Source organism: Terrapene carolina, unplaced genomic scaffold (assembly GCF_002925995.2).
Source record: "Terrapene carolina triunguis isolate 2854851 unplaced genomic scaffold, T_m_triunguis-2.0 Scaffold613, whole genome shotgun sequence".
Classification (NCBI taxonomy): domain Eukaryota; kingdom Metazoa; phylum Chordata; order Testudines; family Emydidae; genus Terrapene; species Terrapene triunguis.
The window spans coordinates 2,206,043-2,221,774 of record NW_020664964.1 but is presented as its reverse complement, the minus strand read 5'-3'; the positions used below and the strand labels follow the sequence as shown (position 1 = coordinate 2,221,774).

General features: G+C 42.0%; 1 protein-coding gene across 1 annotated transcript in view; it reads left to right on the top strand.

Moving 5' to 3' along the window:
- The window catches only part of GABBR2 (gamma-aminobutyric acid type B receptor subunit 2), an 860,826-nt gene that overhangs the window by 319,636 nt on the left and 525,458 nt on the right, over window positions 1-15,732 (top strand). The window contains exon 3 of the mRNA XM_026659240.2: window positions 2,759-2,929. Coding sequence (XP_026515025.1) covers window positions 2,759-2,929 — 171 coding nt within the window. The remainder of the gene's footprint in view (window positions 1-2,758; window positions 2,930-15,732) is intronic.

Sequence of the window (15,732 nt, the reverse complement as noted above, 5' to 3'; positions counted from 1 at the left end):
AGAAGGTAACTTGTGGGAGAGACAGAAAGGAAGTTAGGGGCACTAAGGAGACTCAGGGAAGGAGGATAGCAATTAGAATCCAGGGAAATGGTGATGCAGGAGGAGGACTGGGGAGGTACAGGGAAAGGTAGATGAGGTCTGAGAAAAAGAAATGAAGGCATCATAGGTATTGATGCATAAGACACCCAATTGGATATCCACAAATGTAGCACACAAATATGAATGGTTGGGAGGCAAGGGGCATTTGGACAACCCTGCAGAGGGTAAGTAAAGTCTCTGTATGAGGAATAACCCGAACCTTTTAAAGGTGCAAGAGGAAGTTGAGAGGCCTTCTTAATCCAGGCTGTCTCTTCAGTTCTTAAAGGAGACAGGTATATAATGTGTCACTCTTGAAGTAATACACAGTCAGGAAGGCAGCCTTTCATTTCTTTCCTCCTCCTCCTCCTCCTCTTTTTTTTTTACCCCTCTGTCATCCCTGATGAGAGTTGGTGGATTAATGGGCTGCTTCAGAGCTCAGATGATAAGGAGCTGGCCTGTTGATACTTGGACAATTTATTTTAAATTTCCCACCATTTCTAACAGAAGTTTAACTGCATTGAGAGTACACTTATAAAGTTTGCAGACGATACCAAGCTGGGAGGGGTTGCAATTGCTTTGGAGGATAGAATTAAAATTCAAAACGATCTGGCCAAACTGGAGAAATGATCTGAAGAAAATAGGATGAAATTCAATAAGGACAAATGCAAAGTACTCCACTTAGGAAGGAACAATCAGTTGCACACATACAAAATGGGAAATGACTGCCTAGGAAGGAGTATTGTGGAACGGGATCTGGGGGTCATAGTGGCTCACAGGCTAAATATGAGTCAACAGTGTAACACCGTTGCAAAAAATGCAAACGTCATTCTGGGATGCATTTGCAGGAGTGTTGTAAGCAAGACACAAGAAGTAATTCTGCTCTACTCCACGCTGATTTGTCCTCAACTGGAGTATTGTGTCCAGTTCTGGGTGCCACATTTCAGGAAAGATGTAGACAAATTGGAGAAATTCCAGAGAACAGCAACAAAAATGATTAAAGGTCTAGAAAACATGGCCTCTGAAGGAAGATTGAAAAAATTGGGTTTGTTTAGTCTGGAGAATAGAAGACTGAGACGGGACATGATAACCGTTTTCAAGTACATAAAAGGTTGTTACAAGAGGAGGGAGAAAAATTGTTCTCTTTAACCTCTGAGGGATAGAACAAGAAGCAATGGGCTTAAATTACAGCAAGGATGGTTTAGGTTGAACATTAGGAAAAACTTCCTAACTGTCAGGGTGGTTAAGCACTTGAATAAATTGCCTAGGAAGGTTGTGGAGTCTCCATCATTGCAAATTTTTAAGAGCATGTTGGACAAACACCTGTCAGGGATGGTCTAGATAATATTTAGTCCTGCCATGAGTTCAGGGGACTAAGACTCTCGAGATCCCTTCCAGTACTACAATACTATGATTGGTGTTGACAACATTGGGAACATAGACTCCAACTGCCATTTTCAGCATTGTCAATTAGAATTGCTCTGAGCCAGTGCCTTAGTTTTCAAAGCACTTTAAAAAACATTTACTCATTACTTCTCAAAAACCCCACTGAGATGTGAGTCTGTATCAGCTCCAATTTACAGAGGAGAAACTTAGGGCAGGTCTTCACTACGGGGGAGGGGGGGTCGATTTAAGATACGCAAATTCAGCTACGCGAATAGCGTAGCAGAATTTGACGTATCGCAGCCGACTTACCCCGCTGTAAGGACGGTGGCAAAATCGACCTCCGCGGCTTCCCGTCGACGGCGCTTACTCCCACCTCCGCTGGTGGAGTAAGAGCGTCGATTCGGGGATCAATTGTCGCATCCCGACGAGACGCGATAATTCGATCCCCGAGAGGTCGATTTCTACCCGCCGATTCAGGCGGGTAGTGTAGACCTAGCCTCAGTCAGAGAGGTTTAGCCAACATTTCCAGAAGTGTGCCTGGTGTTAGTCATTTAACTCCACATTTAGGCACGCAAGTGGCCTAATTTTAAAAGTTGTGCAAGAGCCAGGAACAATCTGGCTCTGTCCTAATACAACAGTCCAGAGAGAGCCATTGTCTAACTAACACACTTGGAGATTTGGAGCCAGGGACTTCTGAGTGCTTATCTTGGCTGCCTGTTGATTTCCTCCATGGCTTTAGACACCTGAATCCACATGGAGACAACTAAATGGCTTTATTTTTAAATGTTCTGCACACCCACAACTTCCACTGAAGCCACAGAGTGGTGACCAGGATTGGCAGTGGGCTCTGGACCCTTCCTTGTGGAGGGAAGTTGGAGGGATTTCCACAGGGGATTCTTCAGAAGTTTTCTCCCCAAAAGCTTCTTGCCCCTGGTTTTTAATATAGGTGTGGTTAATCTGACCCAGGGAATTTTGTAGTGCAACCCTCTCAAAACTTTAATGAGTCATGAACTTAAATTTGTAGCAGATGGGCTATTATGTTGTGATTTTAATAGGATATATGGTGTTGTTTTTTAAAAGGTAGACAAGGTTGAAAAGGTTTATTTCTGAAAAGTAAAAGATGGTAGCAAGATTTCAAAGAGGTTTGTTATTTCTTTAACATAAGACAGTCAAAAACTCTCCAAATGTCCATAATTCATCACCTCATGTACTTTGCCTTGCATTAAGTAGGGTAAGCTTCTTATGGGGCCAGCAATTAGATTTCACTCATTGAGATTTCCATTTCTTTGTTTTTCAGCTTTCATTTGCAGCAACAACCCCAGAGTTAGCTGATAAGAAAAAATATCCTTATTTCTTCCGGACAGTGCCATCTGATAATGCAGTGAATCCTGCAATTTTGAAGTTACTCAAATATTATCAATGGAAGAGGGTGGGAACTCTAACCCAGGATGTACAAAGATTCTCTGAGGTAAGAGCTGCTTAACTAATAGTATAAGATGGTGGTTTCTAATGTTTAATGCTCAGGGACCTAATTCCATCATTAATGGGAAAAATGCATCCATTGTTTAAATCTCATTGGTTTTTATTGCCAAATGGCATTTACTGTTCTTAAAGCCTGCTTCTGTTAGGGATTTTGGTACTTGTATAACTATGCTGATGCAGTGTAGATGTGATGCACTGTTGTAAAGTGAGGCTCTGACTGGTTCAAGTTATTCTACTTTGCATAGGTGCAGCATCTCTCTGCTGGGGATTTGTACTCTGTTGTAACAACACTGTTGCAAAAAATTCCTTTATGTAGACAAGCCATCAGTGTTTGGAATCCTTAACTAATTTCTTTAATGTGGAGCACTGCAGTGGGACTGGGATCCCACAGCTCCTGCAGGACCTGCTGCCATAATAGCGGGAGTGGGATTAAAGAATAGTCCTGCACGGGGCTCTACCCAACGTCTAGTGTTCTACCTTTCAAGATTTTAGACTATTTCTTCACTTCAAAAAAGGTGTATTTTGTACTTTAAGGTAAAACCACCCAGGGTTTACCTATTAGCTAGCTACATAAGGTAAAGACTGCCTAGAATTTTACATCAATATAGCTCTCTTGTAGTACAAAATACACCTTTTTGCAATAAAAAATGCCCTAGAGTTCTAATTACATCCTCATTTGACTCTTTTGATTTGTAAAGTATATATACTTTTGAAGGAATTTTATCTTTGTTTGGTTATTGGTTTGGCTAGTACATAGGCCAAATGTAGGCTCAGCCTTTTCCTACATTTAAGCCTCTAGCATCAGTTTGTGCATTTGCAAATCTTGTGTCCAAACCTGCTTTTGTGCTAAGTGTATGCTTGAGAAGCTGTGATCTAGAGGGGAATGAGGAGGTAGAACTAGTTGCACCCTTTTATTTTCACTCCCCTTATCTGTACTTCACTTCTTATGATCCTGGAGGGGGTTAACCCTCTGCTCCGTCTTTCTCTCTCTCTGCTCTTGTCGTCATTATGAAAAAAAGTGCTAGCTAACACATGTTAAAATCCTAGTGTAGGCAAAGAAAATTTTGGTTTTAACATGTTATCTGGTTCAGATAAACTGTCACCCTCCACATCTGCCTTTTCTACACTAGGATTTTAACATGTATTAGGTAGCACATGACAAAACCACACTTTTTTCCTAGTGTACACATGCTGTTTCTCCCTCTTCCTCTGCTGAGATCATATCCAAAAGGAATGTTATACCTAACTGAATTAAAGACATTTTCATTCTTCTTGAGAGTTAAGTGTCACCCTTCTGTGTGCAGATGGCCAATTTAATTGCCACACACTGTATTAAACTTGAGGTAGTGAAAGATCCTGTTAACACCTCACTTGCATCCAAGTGGCTTATGTATAACACACTGAGCCATGATTCCTTGGGACCACTAAAATTTAACCCTTTTCTCTTACAGTTTAATATGGAGCTTCTGCCTTTTCTTCCCGTTTCATGCAAATAATAAAATTATAGAATATAGAAAAACCCAATAAGCTCTATTATGTCCATTTGGAACGTCTTTCCTCTGGAGGCACACCAAGTAATTCTGATGCTTCTTGTGTAATTCCAGTTTATTTAAATAAAACTAGATTGCTGGATTTTTTTAAAAAGTGCAAAGAATATTTAGTGAAAGTATATCTTAAACTTACACTCTGTGTAAAACTCTGATACACACAGGTTGTAAATCTGTTTCTTCTAAGGAATGTCAATGAAAATGCCAGATGACAGGAAATGACAGCTATATTATCTCAGTGTGGGCAGACATGAGTATTGGAGAAGTGGTGAAGAAATAAAATTAGGAGTGCATCTGAATATGGTTTTGAAGTAGGCTACTAGATGCCAGTATATATATATATATCACACATCAATCCCTTCACTATTCTAATTGTTTTTGCTGGATTTTCCTGCATTTCCTCCAATTTACCTATATATACAACTTTGTGGCTTCAGAGTACTTAGAACTAAAAGCTGTATTCTAGGTGTGATCCCACAAGTACCTGAAGAGAGACTGCTATGTCCTTGTTCTGTGGTATAAGGCCTCCACCTATGCAACCTAAAATCATCTCTTTTTACTGCTATTTGCATTTTGGCATCATGTCTAATATGTTGTCTGCTACGCTGCTGCTGCTGCTTTTTAAGTATGTCACCTCCACTGAGTACTTGTGTTTGGGATTATTTTTAAAATAAGTTGTGTTTGTGCTCTGCCTATATTTCTAACAGTGGTTCCTTTGTATTATTTCTCTGCCCTTGGCTGGAGTTCCCAGTTTAGTACCATCAATGTAGGTGGCATTTTGAAAAGAAGGAAGAAATGAAAAGTGTGTAAAGCTAGTGAAATTAGCTAATGATGTGAAGAAGAAAAGATAGTTAAAGTCTTCCTACTTCCTAGTTTTTTTTATGGATTTGCCATCTGCCAGAAAAATAATTTAATCTGCTTGGGTGGGAGGGGTGGAGTTATGTGGGTCTAAAGATTTGTGTTACCACAGTACACTGGGATATCAAATGTTAAAACTTTCTGTGTCCAGCTAAAGATGCTGCAGTGTTCCCACTTCCACATTTTAAATGATAATAGAACAAAACTGTTGAAAATACAGCAGCTGTATGGCTACCAATGCGCAAGCGCACTGTGTGTGTGAGAGAGAGGGTTTGAGTCATGCGAGAGTGAGGAGACATGCGATGTTATCAGTCTAATCTATATGTGTTCTCTGTCTAGATACAAGTGACTGGGGGGGAGAGGGGGGGTGTTTGTGGAGTTGCCTTGTAATTGGGGGTGGGGTTGTGGCAGGTTTGCCTTGTGGGATGGATGCTGTTTTTTTGGCATTTCAAAGGTGGTAACCCTAGTGCCAGTGCAACCCACACACCTCCTGGGTGTGGTGTTCTGTCCCATCCAGTGGCACCAAGACCACTTAGAGAGAGAGATAAAATGAGTCTGCTCTTCAGCCTTAGCTAACAGCCAGTTGGCTTTTAGCTCATGCACTAAGCTCCAGAGGTCCCCGGTTTGATCCTACCTGCTGATGACTGGGGTCTGTTGGCATTACACCAGCAGCAGCTTCCACTACGGCATGGAAGTCATCCGGCCACTGGAAGCACTGCTGGCACAGCACTTGGGCCTGGTCCACATGCCAGACTCTCCATGCGCTGATGCAGAAGTTGGGGCTTGATTAGGGGTTTGGAACGGGTCCTATATGAGGAGAGATTAAAGACGCTAGGACTTGTCTGCTTGGAAAAGAGGAGACTAAGGGGGGATATGATAGAGGTATATAAAATCATGAGTGGTGTGGAGAAAGTGAATAAGGAAAAGTTATTTACTTGTTTCCATAATATAAGAACTAGGGGCCACCAAATGAAATTAATGGGCAGCAGGTTTAAAACAAATAAAAGGAAGTTCTTCTTCACACAGCGCACAACCTGTGGAACTCCTTGCATGAGGAGGTTGTGAAGGCTAGGACTATAACAGGGTTTAAAAGAGAACTAGATAAATTCATGGAGGTTAAGTCCATTAATAGCTATTAGCCAGGATGGGTAAGGAATGGTGTCCCTAGCCTCTGTTTGTTTGTCAGAGGATGGAGATGGATGGCAGGAGAGAGATCACTTGATCATTACCTGTTAGGTTCACTCCCTCTGGGGCACCTGGCATTGGCCACTGTCGGTAGACAGGATAATGGGCTGGATGGACCTTTGGTCTGATCCAGTATGGCCGTTCTTATGTTCCTTTTGGCTCCGGGAAGCAGGATGCACCTGAGGCTCACCAGCAGGGAAGGGTAAGGAGGGGGACCAGGGTGAAGCTTCAGTTTCTAACTGGATTTGAGGTGTGGAGTGCATTGCAGTAGTCTAGTCATGAAGAGACCAAGACATGGATTACAATAAGAGTGTTCACATCCAAAAGAAAGCAGATTGTGGTGAGACCATTCTAGAGGCCTCTGATCTCAATATTTGACAGTCTGTGTATGGACTTGGCTTTGGCACAGAGGGTAAAATGTTCAAAATGTTCAAAATCACCTAAGTGCCAGAATTTTTAAAGGTATTTTGGCACCTAAAGATGCACATTGGCACATAGGGCTAGATTCACAAAGGCACTTAGGCACTGCATGTTTCATGATCAGTGGAGCTGGAGTCAGTGGGCCCATGACTCCTGGAGGGAATGTTATTCTAGTGACACCAATAGAATTAGTGGAGGATTGGCAACCCTAGTAGGCAATGTCTCGTGAGACAGATGCTAAGACATGCAGAATGCGGCAAAAGATTCAAGAGAAAGGATGAAAGCCCTCAGGTACAAAACACCCCCAGAAGTACATGTAGTGAGACAACAGCAAAGCAGAGCAGGTGGCCAGGGTTACATACTCAGAGTAAGATTCCTTTACTATGGGAGACAGCATGACCAGGTGTGATGGGGTATATAAACCCCACACTAGCATGAAAGGGGTTAAGAAGCTGCTTTGGGCTGAAATGGCCCTGACCTGCCACACCTGCCAATCATGCCAGGACTGGAGGAGGAGTTAAAAAGAGGGAACTCCACTCAGCTGAGGGGCAACCTTGGGAAGGGAACAGACTGTTGAGTTTCTCCAGCCCCGAAGAGGACATCCAGCCTCAAGAGCCCCTGCCGTCACAGAAGGAGGGTGCAGAACCCCTGAGTGGAATGGGGAAAAGGATTGAGACTTGCGCTGGAGCCCCAGTGGATTCTGAAGCCGGCATGGATTATCCCAAGGCCCTTCTGAAGTAAGAGAGGCCCATATTTTGGAGGGAGCTGCTTACAGATTTTTCTTTACCTTTTTTTGTCTAACCCTGTTTGCTGACTACGAGCAGTTTTGTGGTTTCACCTGGGATCCTGAGAGGGGACCAGACAGTCAAGAGGCCTTAGCAGGAGGATCAAGAGGCAGCCCACTAGAATGACACACAGCAACACCTGCTGTGTTGAGGGAATAATTGGACTCATCTGCACACATTTCCCACATAGCCTAAAGGGGGCGATGTGACTTGAACAGATTTTTGACAGCGGATAAAGCAGAAATGCTCATAACTAGGACAGCAGAGCAAGGAATGTGGCAAATGGAACCATTTTAGTAGTGTGTGTGAGAGAGCAGAGGAAAATCTCAAAGATTTAGTCAGAGTTGTACAAGAGGGGATGGCACATCAGACAGCAGCAATGATATCATGACTCTCTCTTTGAGTCTGAAAGCATAGGTTCAGGCTATCAGGAAAGCAACAATGGACAACAACAACCTCGATGCATGCCACAATATTAATAGGGAACACTCTGTATGATTTCAGCTGGCTAGTAAGGCCTTCTGCTGTGAGATTTTTTCAGGGTGATTTGGATTCAAACATGCCCATTGCAAAGAGTGGGCATAATCTAATAATGTACTATGAGAGCATAATGCAGCCCATAGGAAAATGTAAACTCATAATAATTAACCCAAAGAATAACAGATGGTACCAACTGCAGTTTGTGATGGTGGATAGTAAGGACTGCAGACCCTTCTTGGGGAATACAGTCATACAAGCCATAGATTTGATCATGATGCAGCATCAAAACTTTATAGCTGTAGTTTAAGAAGAAGAAGGGGACAATGGAGAGAAATTTAAAAACATATGGGGATGTTTTCAAAGGCAGTGGGTGCCTCAAAGGAAAGCAGCAACTGGTAGTAGATCCCACAGTGGGACCTGTGTGCTTATCATGAAGGAAAATTCCAGTGGCACTATGTAAATCTAGTATGCAAGGAGCTGGAACATCTGCAGAGCAGGAGTATCATAGCTAGGCTTGGCTTGGGAGGATTTGACTTTAATTGATGAAGGTTGGGAAAAGTTGATTTCCGCTGACATGCTGAAATTGATGGGGAAAAAAATCAATAATTGGCATAAGTGCAGCCTCTCTCCTCCCACAACCTTGCACCTGCTGGGGCTGGGTGTCATTGTCATGGACCTGCTCTCTCACTCACCAGTTGGGAGTGCCAGGAGTCTCTGCTCTGCCCCACCAGGACCTTCTCACTCATTTCTGTGACAGTGGAGCTGCAGAGGGCTCCCTGCCTAGCCACAGGGCAGCTGACACCTGATCCCTGCAGGTGCAAGGTGAAGGAGGGAGGGCTGGTGGGACAGAGACCCTCAGCCAGGACTGCAAGGAGGAGGAGGAGGAGCTCCCCCACAGGAGCCATTAAGCAGCAAGGTGGCCTCCCTTCACTATTGGGAGCTCGTCCAGGCTGCTGACACTCTGCAGAAATGTAAATAAAAATGGATAAATATTGAAAAAAAGATTAAAAACCAGATTTTTTTCATTGAAATTTTAAAAAATATTGAATACTGCCAAGTGTAGTCATAGTACATATAGAGGCCTGTATAGTCTGGGTAAGCAGCATGGTGGTGGTAGAGAAGCCATCAGACAAATTACACATCTGCATAGATCCAAAGCCACTGATCTGGACATTGTAAAGATGCCACTGCCTACTGCCCATCATTGATGGCATATTGCCAGAACTTTCCAAAGCCAGAATCCTTGTGATGTGAGGAGTGAGTTTTGGTGCATAAATCTGGATTAAGAGTCCAGCAGGCTGATAACCTTTGCAACACCATTTGGTCACTTTAGATGGCGTCACATGCATAAGCCAAGCACCAGAGTTGTCCCAGAGAAGCCTCACGTAAGCACTGGAAGGACTGCCTGGGGGGAGGAAGCTGAATAATTGCAGATAGCATCCTCATTATAGGTGAAGGCAGCAATGAGAGAAAGGTGAACGAGACCATGACAGAAAACTACAAGCTTTTCTACAGCAACGCAGGGACAAGAACTCAATCCAAAAAAATGTGACAAACAGATTGAGGTGACTTACATTGACCATCTGCTCACAGCAGAGAGACTGAAAGCAGATCCCACCAAGATCAAAGCAGTCAGAGACATGCCAGATCCAGTGGGTGTGGAAGGGGTATAATGCTTCATAGGAATGATACATTTTATGTCCAAGTTCTATCTACACCTTGCTGCGGTAGCAGAGCCCATATGTCATGTCACAAAGCCAGATGTTGAGTGGGACTGGACAGGTCCCAAACAGGAAGCATTTGATCTGCTGAAATAAATTATAATGGATGCCCTGGTCTTGAAGTACTACCAGCCAGCCACTGACATTGCATCGCAGAAGGGACTGGGTGTCTCTCTTTTATAGGAGCAGCCAATCACTTATGCTAGCAGAGCCCTGTCAGAGACAGAACAGGGCTACGTCCAAATAGAAAGACAGCTTCTAGCTGTGGTATAGAGCGATTCCATCAGCACACCTGTGGCCACTCAGTGATCGTGCAATCAGACAGTCATTGTAGACCCTTCTTAGTGCTCCACATGTTGATGTGCCTCTAGCGCTACTAGGTAGAGATTAGACATTGTCCAGGATGATTATTGGTGTTAGCTGACATCCTGAGCAGGGCATATATATCCAGCATCAGCGACTTGAGGGAAGGGGATCAGGAGACTGAATCCATTAGTATGCTTCACTGTCGTCCAATTTCAACAGCAAAGCTGATGGAAATCAGAGGCTACAGAAAAGGACATCAAACTACACACAGTCAAGAGAGCGATACTAGCAGGGTGACCAGGAGACAAAAGCCAAGTGCTGGTGGGAGCAGAACTATATTTTCAAATGAAAGATGAGCTGAGTGTTCAGGATGGAACTAACTCCCATTGATTTCAGCTCCTACTAATTTCAATAGGACTTAGGCACCTAAGCTGTTTCGGCACTTTGAAAATCCCTTGAGGCACTTACCTGCATCTTTAGACATGTAAATGCTCTGAAAACCTGGCACATGGTGACCAACAATTATCCATCAGTTTACTAACTACAAAAGCTAATACTGCTTTGTGAAATAAATCAGTTTTGAATGCAAAACATGTTTTGATAAATTTTTCTTATGTATCAAGCACATTTAAGGTAGTTTTATTTAGCTAATACACAAAACCAGCTTTTTTTATTATTTGTAATTGAATTACTGTTTCCATCCAAATGCAGTTCAAGACAAATCATGAGTAAAACATGGTCATCTAATAAATAAGAAATGAATTATTTCTAACAAAACAAAAATTTAAAAATTAAGAATCTGAATCTTTTTGAGCTATATAATTGCTTAATAAATGGTGTATAGATATAACATATCCTCCTGATTAGCAAAAAGAAGTACCAAATTTAGTATAAAGGCTATATTTAGTTGCAAATCAACATGTTTTATTGGTTATATGAACCAATGAGAATGAACCTTTCTTTAGGAAGATAACTTAGAATTATAAATGCAAAAGAAGATTCAAATTATTTAAATCAAGGTTTCCTGCTTGCTGATTTAAATCATAATTAAAATCTGTGATTTAAATCACTTGGATTTAAATCAATCCATCATGCCCTTTACAGATTCTGAGCAGTTTGTACTGCCCCAAAGATGCAAAAGGAAAAGCTCTGATTGAGAATCTGGTGCTGTAGCTGTTCTAGGAATAAATGAAGGACTTTAATAAAAAGTCTAGAACAAAAAAATGTATAAATCTACAACTTTACAATAAAGTGTTAAGCACTCAGAATCTCAACAGCAACTTCATTTAAGAAAGAGTGGACACAAACTACTTTCAGTTAAGATGTGTTTTTGATATATATTACACTGTATAGCTTACAACCATTCTGTTGTTTTCCAGTCATTTCCTTCACTGTAGCTTTGTTTGCTTAATTTTAGTTTGTATGATGCCCTGATGTGCTATCAACTAACACTAATTTGCCTGCAGCTTAGCAAAGTCTCATCTTTCCGCCTCTGTCAGGTCTAATGAGTTCAAAAAAAGTGTTTGCTCTGGCATTAGTAGATCAGAAGAGTGATCTGTGTTATCCTTGTCACTCTTCCTTGATCAGTCCTGAAGCTAACCTCCAAACCATTTTGGCCTTTTTTGTCCTGCATAGTATAATGGAAAAATAGAAGTATTTGTTAGCTAGTTTCTTCCCGTGAATTCTATCACCCTTGTTTTTTTGTTTTTTTGTTTTGTTTTGTTTTCCCAACACTTCAGGACAAATGCCTGTCACAAGGGAACAGACAGACAAATGCGGTCATCTCAGCCCCAGGTAAATAGTGAGGAGGCTAAGGTGGGACTGATTTTCTGAAAGGAGAGGGATCAGGTTTGAGAATGTTTGCCCTCTCACTTGAAAACTAGTGACTTCCCATCTCCCTGTTCTCTAATACAGTAACCGCTTTGGGGATTACCTCTGTCCACCACTTTGCAACACACACACACACTCTCTCTCTCTCTCTCTCTCTCTGCTGGTTATGTTTTTTTGGAGTTGAATCTTAAATTGAAAACAAAACATGGGGATATCTGTTCATACTCCTGTTTTGTTCCTTCAGAGAAACCCATTCTTTACCAACACTAAATGACTCAATTATGGAGGCACCTGGTAATGACAAAATAATTGTGCAAAATTGGGCCTTAAATGGGGTTTGATTCCTGTGTTTTTCTAAAAGTGAATGGCCAATCAGCAAGGAACTTTACCCAGGGTTCATTTTTATGCCCTTTGAGTTCTCTGAGGCTTCTGTGTGGTTTCTCCGCATAATACTTTAATGGAAAGTATTTTAAATTTAGCTCTGGCTGAAACCTTTCCTCGGTAGCCCTCCTGCCTATTGTTTGACCGATATCTCTGTAAAAACAAACAAAACAAACAAACAAACTGAGAGGGTCTATCAGAGAGACAAAGTTGGTGAGGTAATATCTTTTATTGGACCAACTTATGAAGTTGGACTAATAAATTATTACCTTGCCCACATTCTCCCTAATATTCCGGGACCATCTTGGCTACAACAACAGAGTGTATCAGGCATTTTCTGCCCCCTGCTGGAGGCAATGGCTTAAAAAAAAAAAAAACGTTCAGGCTGGGCTAACAAAAAGACTTGGTCCTCTAGAGGCCTAGAAGGGCCAGGAGGGGACAATGTTCAATCAGGAACTAGCCGGCCATTTAAGAAGACTTTTCTGCTGGTTCCCTGGGGCAGTGCTGGGTGAGGCTGGGACAGGAGAGGTGCTCCTCAGTTATAGCCCAGAACCTCAGTGCCGGCTCAGGGCCTCACAGTGCTTAATTTAGGCCAGGGCTTTGCAGGGTGAGCCCCGGCACCTCTAGGCTTGGCAGTTCATAGCCCCGCACCTTTGGGGCTTGCTGCATCAGTTATGAATGTACAAAATTACTTGAGCCCTGGCACCCAGTTGCATGAGCCTTGGCACCTCTTTTGCTACAAATTAAGCACAGGGACCTTAGCCACAAGTGTTGTGATCAAGCAGTTACCTTTTATGTTTATTTGCTAGATAGTGTCTCAGAATGAGTGTGCAAAATATCTGCCCTGGGGTTATCTCCTTAGCTGACTAGTGTAGGCCTAACTCCCAGCCTTCAGCATAACTGCTCCCACAAAGCCTCATACTAATACCACAGACCTTTAATCATAGCAAGCCTAATAAGCAATTTATTTATGTTCACCTATTTGCACCCCCCATGCATGTTCCAAATAATAACCAATACACCCTGTCAATCTTATGGTCTATAATGTCATTCTACCTTTAGCAAGCATAAAATCACTAATGAGGTATGATGCATGGTCACAGTTCAGGAGTCAACAGAAAATATCATTATACCCATTTTATTCACATGGGAACTGAAGTACAAAGAGGCAAGAGGGGAATTGGAATAAGGGAAGCTCAGCTGCAGCCTTAACTATGGAAAATGCACCATCATTCCAAGGTCATAAAATAGGTCTGTTCCAGGGTATTTTAAGGGAAAAGTTATGGGAGCTGGGACATAGATGTAACTGGATTTTTTCTGAATATTTTTAGACTTAAGGCCAGAAGGGACCATTATGATAATCTAGTCTAACCTCCTGAATAGTACAGGGCAGAGGCCAGAGAATTTCATCCATTAATTTCTGCATCTAGATCAATAGCTTCTAGCTCAACTACAGTATGTGTTTTAAAAAGACATCTAATTTTGACTTGATGTCTCCAAGTGATGGGGAATTTACCACATCACTGGTTATTTGTTCTAATGGCTAAAAAAATTCTTATTTCCAGTTCGAACTTTGGCTTCAACTTCCATAAGAACGTAAGAATGGCCCTACTGGGTCAAACCAAAGGTCCATCTAGCCCAGTATCCTGTCTTCCGACAGTGGCCAGTTCCAGGTGCCCCAGCGGGAATGAACAGAACAGGTAATCATCAAGTGATCCACCCCCTGTTGCTCATTCCCAGCTTCTTGCAGACAGAGGCTAGGGACACCACTCCTGCCCATCCTGGCTAATAGCCATTGATGGACCTATCCTCCATGAATTTATCTAGTTCTTTTTTGAACCCTGTTATGGTTTGGCCTTCACAACATCCTCTGACAAGGAGTTCCACAGGTTGACTGTGCGTTGTGTGAGGAAATACTTCTTTTTATTTGTTTTAAATCTGCTGCCTATTAATTTCATTTGGTGAACCCTAGTTCTTGTGTTATGAGAAGTAGTAAACAACACTTCCTTATCTACTTTCTCTATACCAGTCATGATTTTATAGACCTCAATCATATCTCCCCTTAGCCATTTCTTTTCCAAGCTGAAAAGTCCCAGTCTTATTAATCTCTCCTCATATGGAAGCTGTTCCATACCCCTAATCATCTTTGTTGCCCTTTTCTGAACCTTTTCCAATTCCAATATATCTTTTTTGAGATGGGGCAACCACATCTGCACACAGTATTCAAGATGTGGGCATACCATGGATTTATATAGAGGCAACATGATATTTTCTGTCCTATTATCTATCCCTTTCTTAATTATTCCCAGCATTCGGTTCACTTTTTTGACTGTTGCTGCACATTGAGTGGATGTTTTCAGAGAACGATCCACAATGACTCCAAGATCTCTTTCTTGAGTGGTAACAACTAATTTAGACCCCATCGTTGTATATGTATAGTTGGGATTATGCTTTCCAATGTGCATTACTTTGCATTTATCAGCATTAAATTTCATCTGCCATTTTGTTACCCAGTCACCCAGTTTTGAGAGATCCTTGTGTAGCTCTTCGCAGTCTGCCTGGGTCTTAACTATCTTTAGTAATTTTGTATCATCTGCAAATTTTGCCACCTCACTGTTTACCCCCTTTTCCAGATCATTTATGAATATGTTGAATGGGACACCACTATTTACCTCTCTCCATTCTGAAAACTGACCATTTATACCTACCCTTTGTTTCCTATCTTTTAACCAGTTACCAATCCATGAGAGCACCTTCCCTCTTTTCCTGTGGCAGCTACTTTGTGTAAAAGCCTTTGGTGAGGGACCTTGTCAAACGCTTTCTGAAAATCTAAGTACACTATATCCACTGGATCCCCTTTCATCATATCTGCTTATATGTTTGTCTGTTAGATTAAAGAACCATGATCTAACAAGTCATCTCCCCGTGTAGGTATTTATAGACCATGATTAAATCCCCCCGTAACTCTTCTTCAAGCTACTTTTAGATGTAAGGTGTATTTTCCAGACTACAAATCATTGCTGTGGCTTTTCTCTATAGCCTACAATTTTTTAGTGTCCTTTTTAGCGTGTAAACCAGAATTGGACCCAGTGGGCTTGATTCATAGGAGTTCTCCATGGAAAAGCCTCCAGCTGCTTTAGTCACATCGTGAACCAGAGAATCCAGCACAGTATTCCGGTAGTGTTCTTCCAATGCTATATATTTTGGTTATCATCTCCTTACTCCTGCTCAATGTTCCCCTGTTAATAAATCCAAGAATTATTAGCCCTTTTTTGC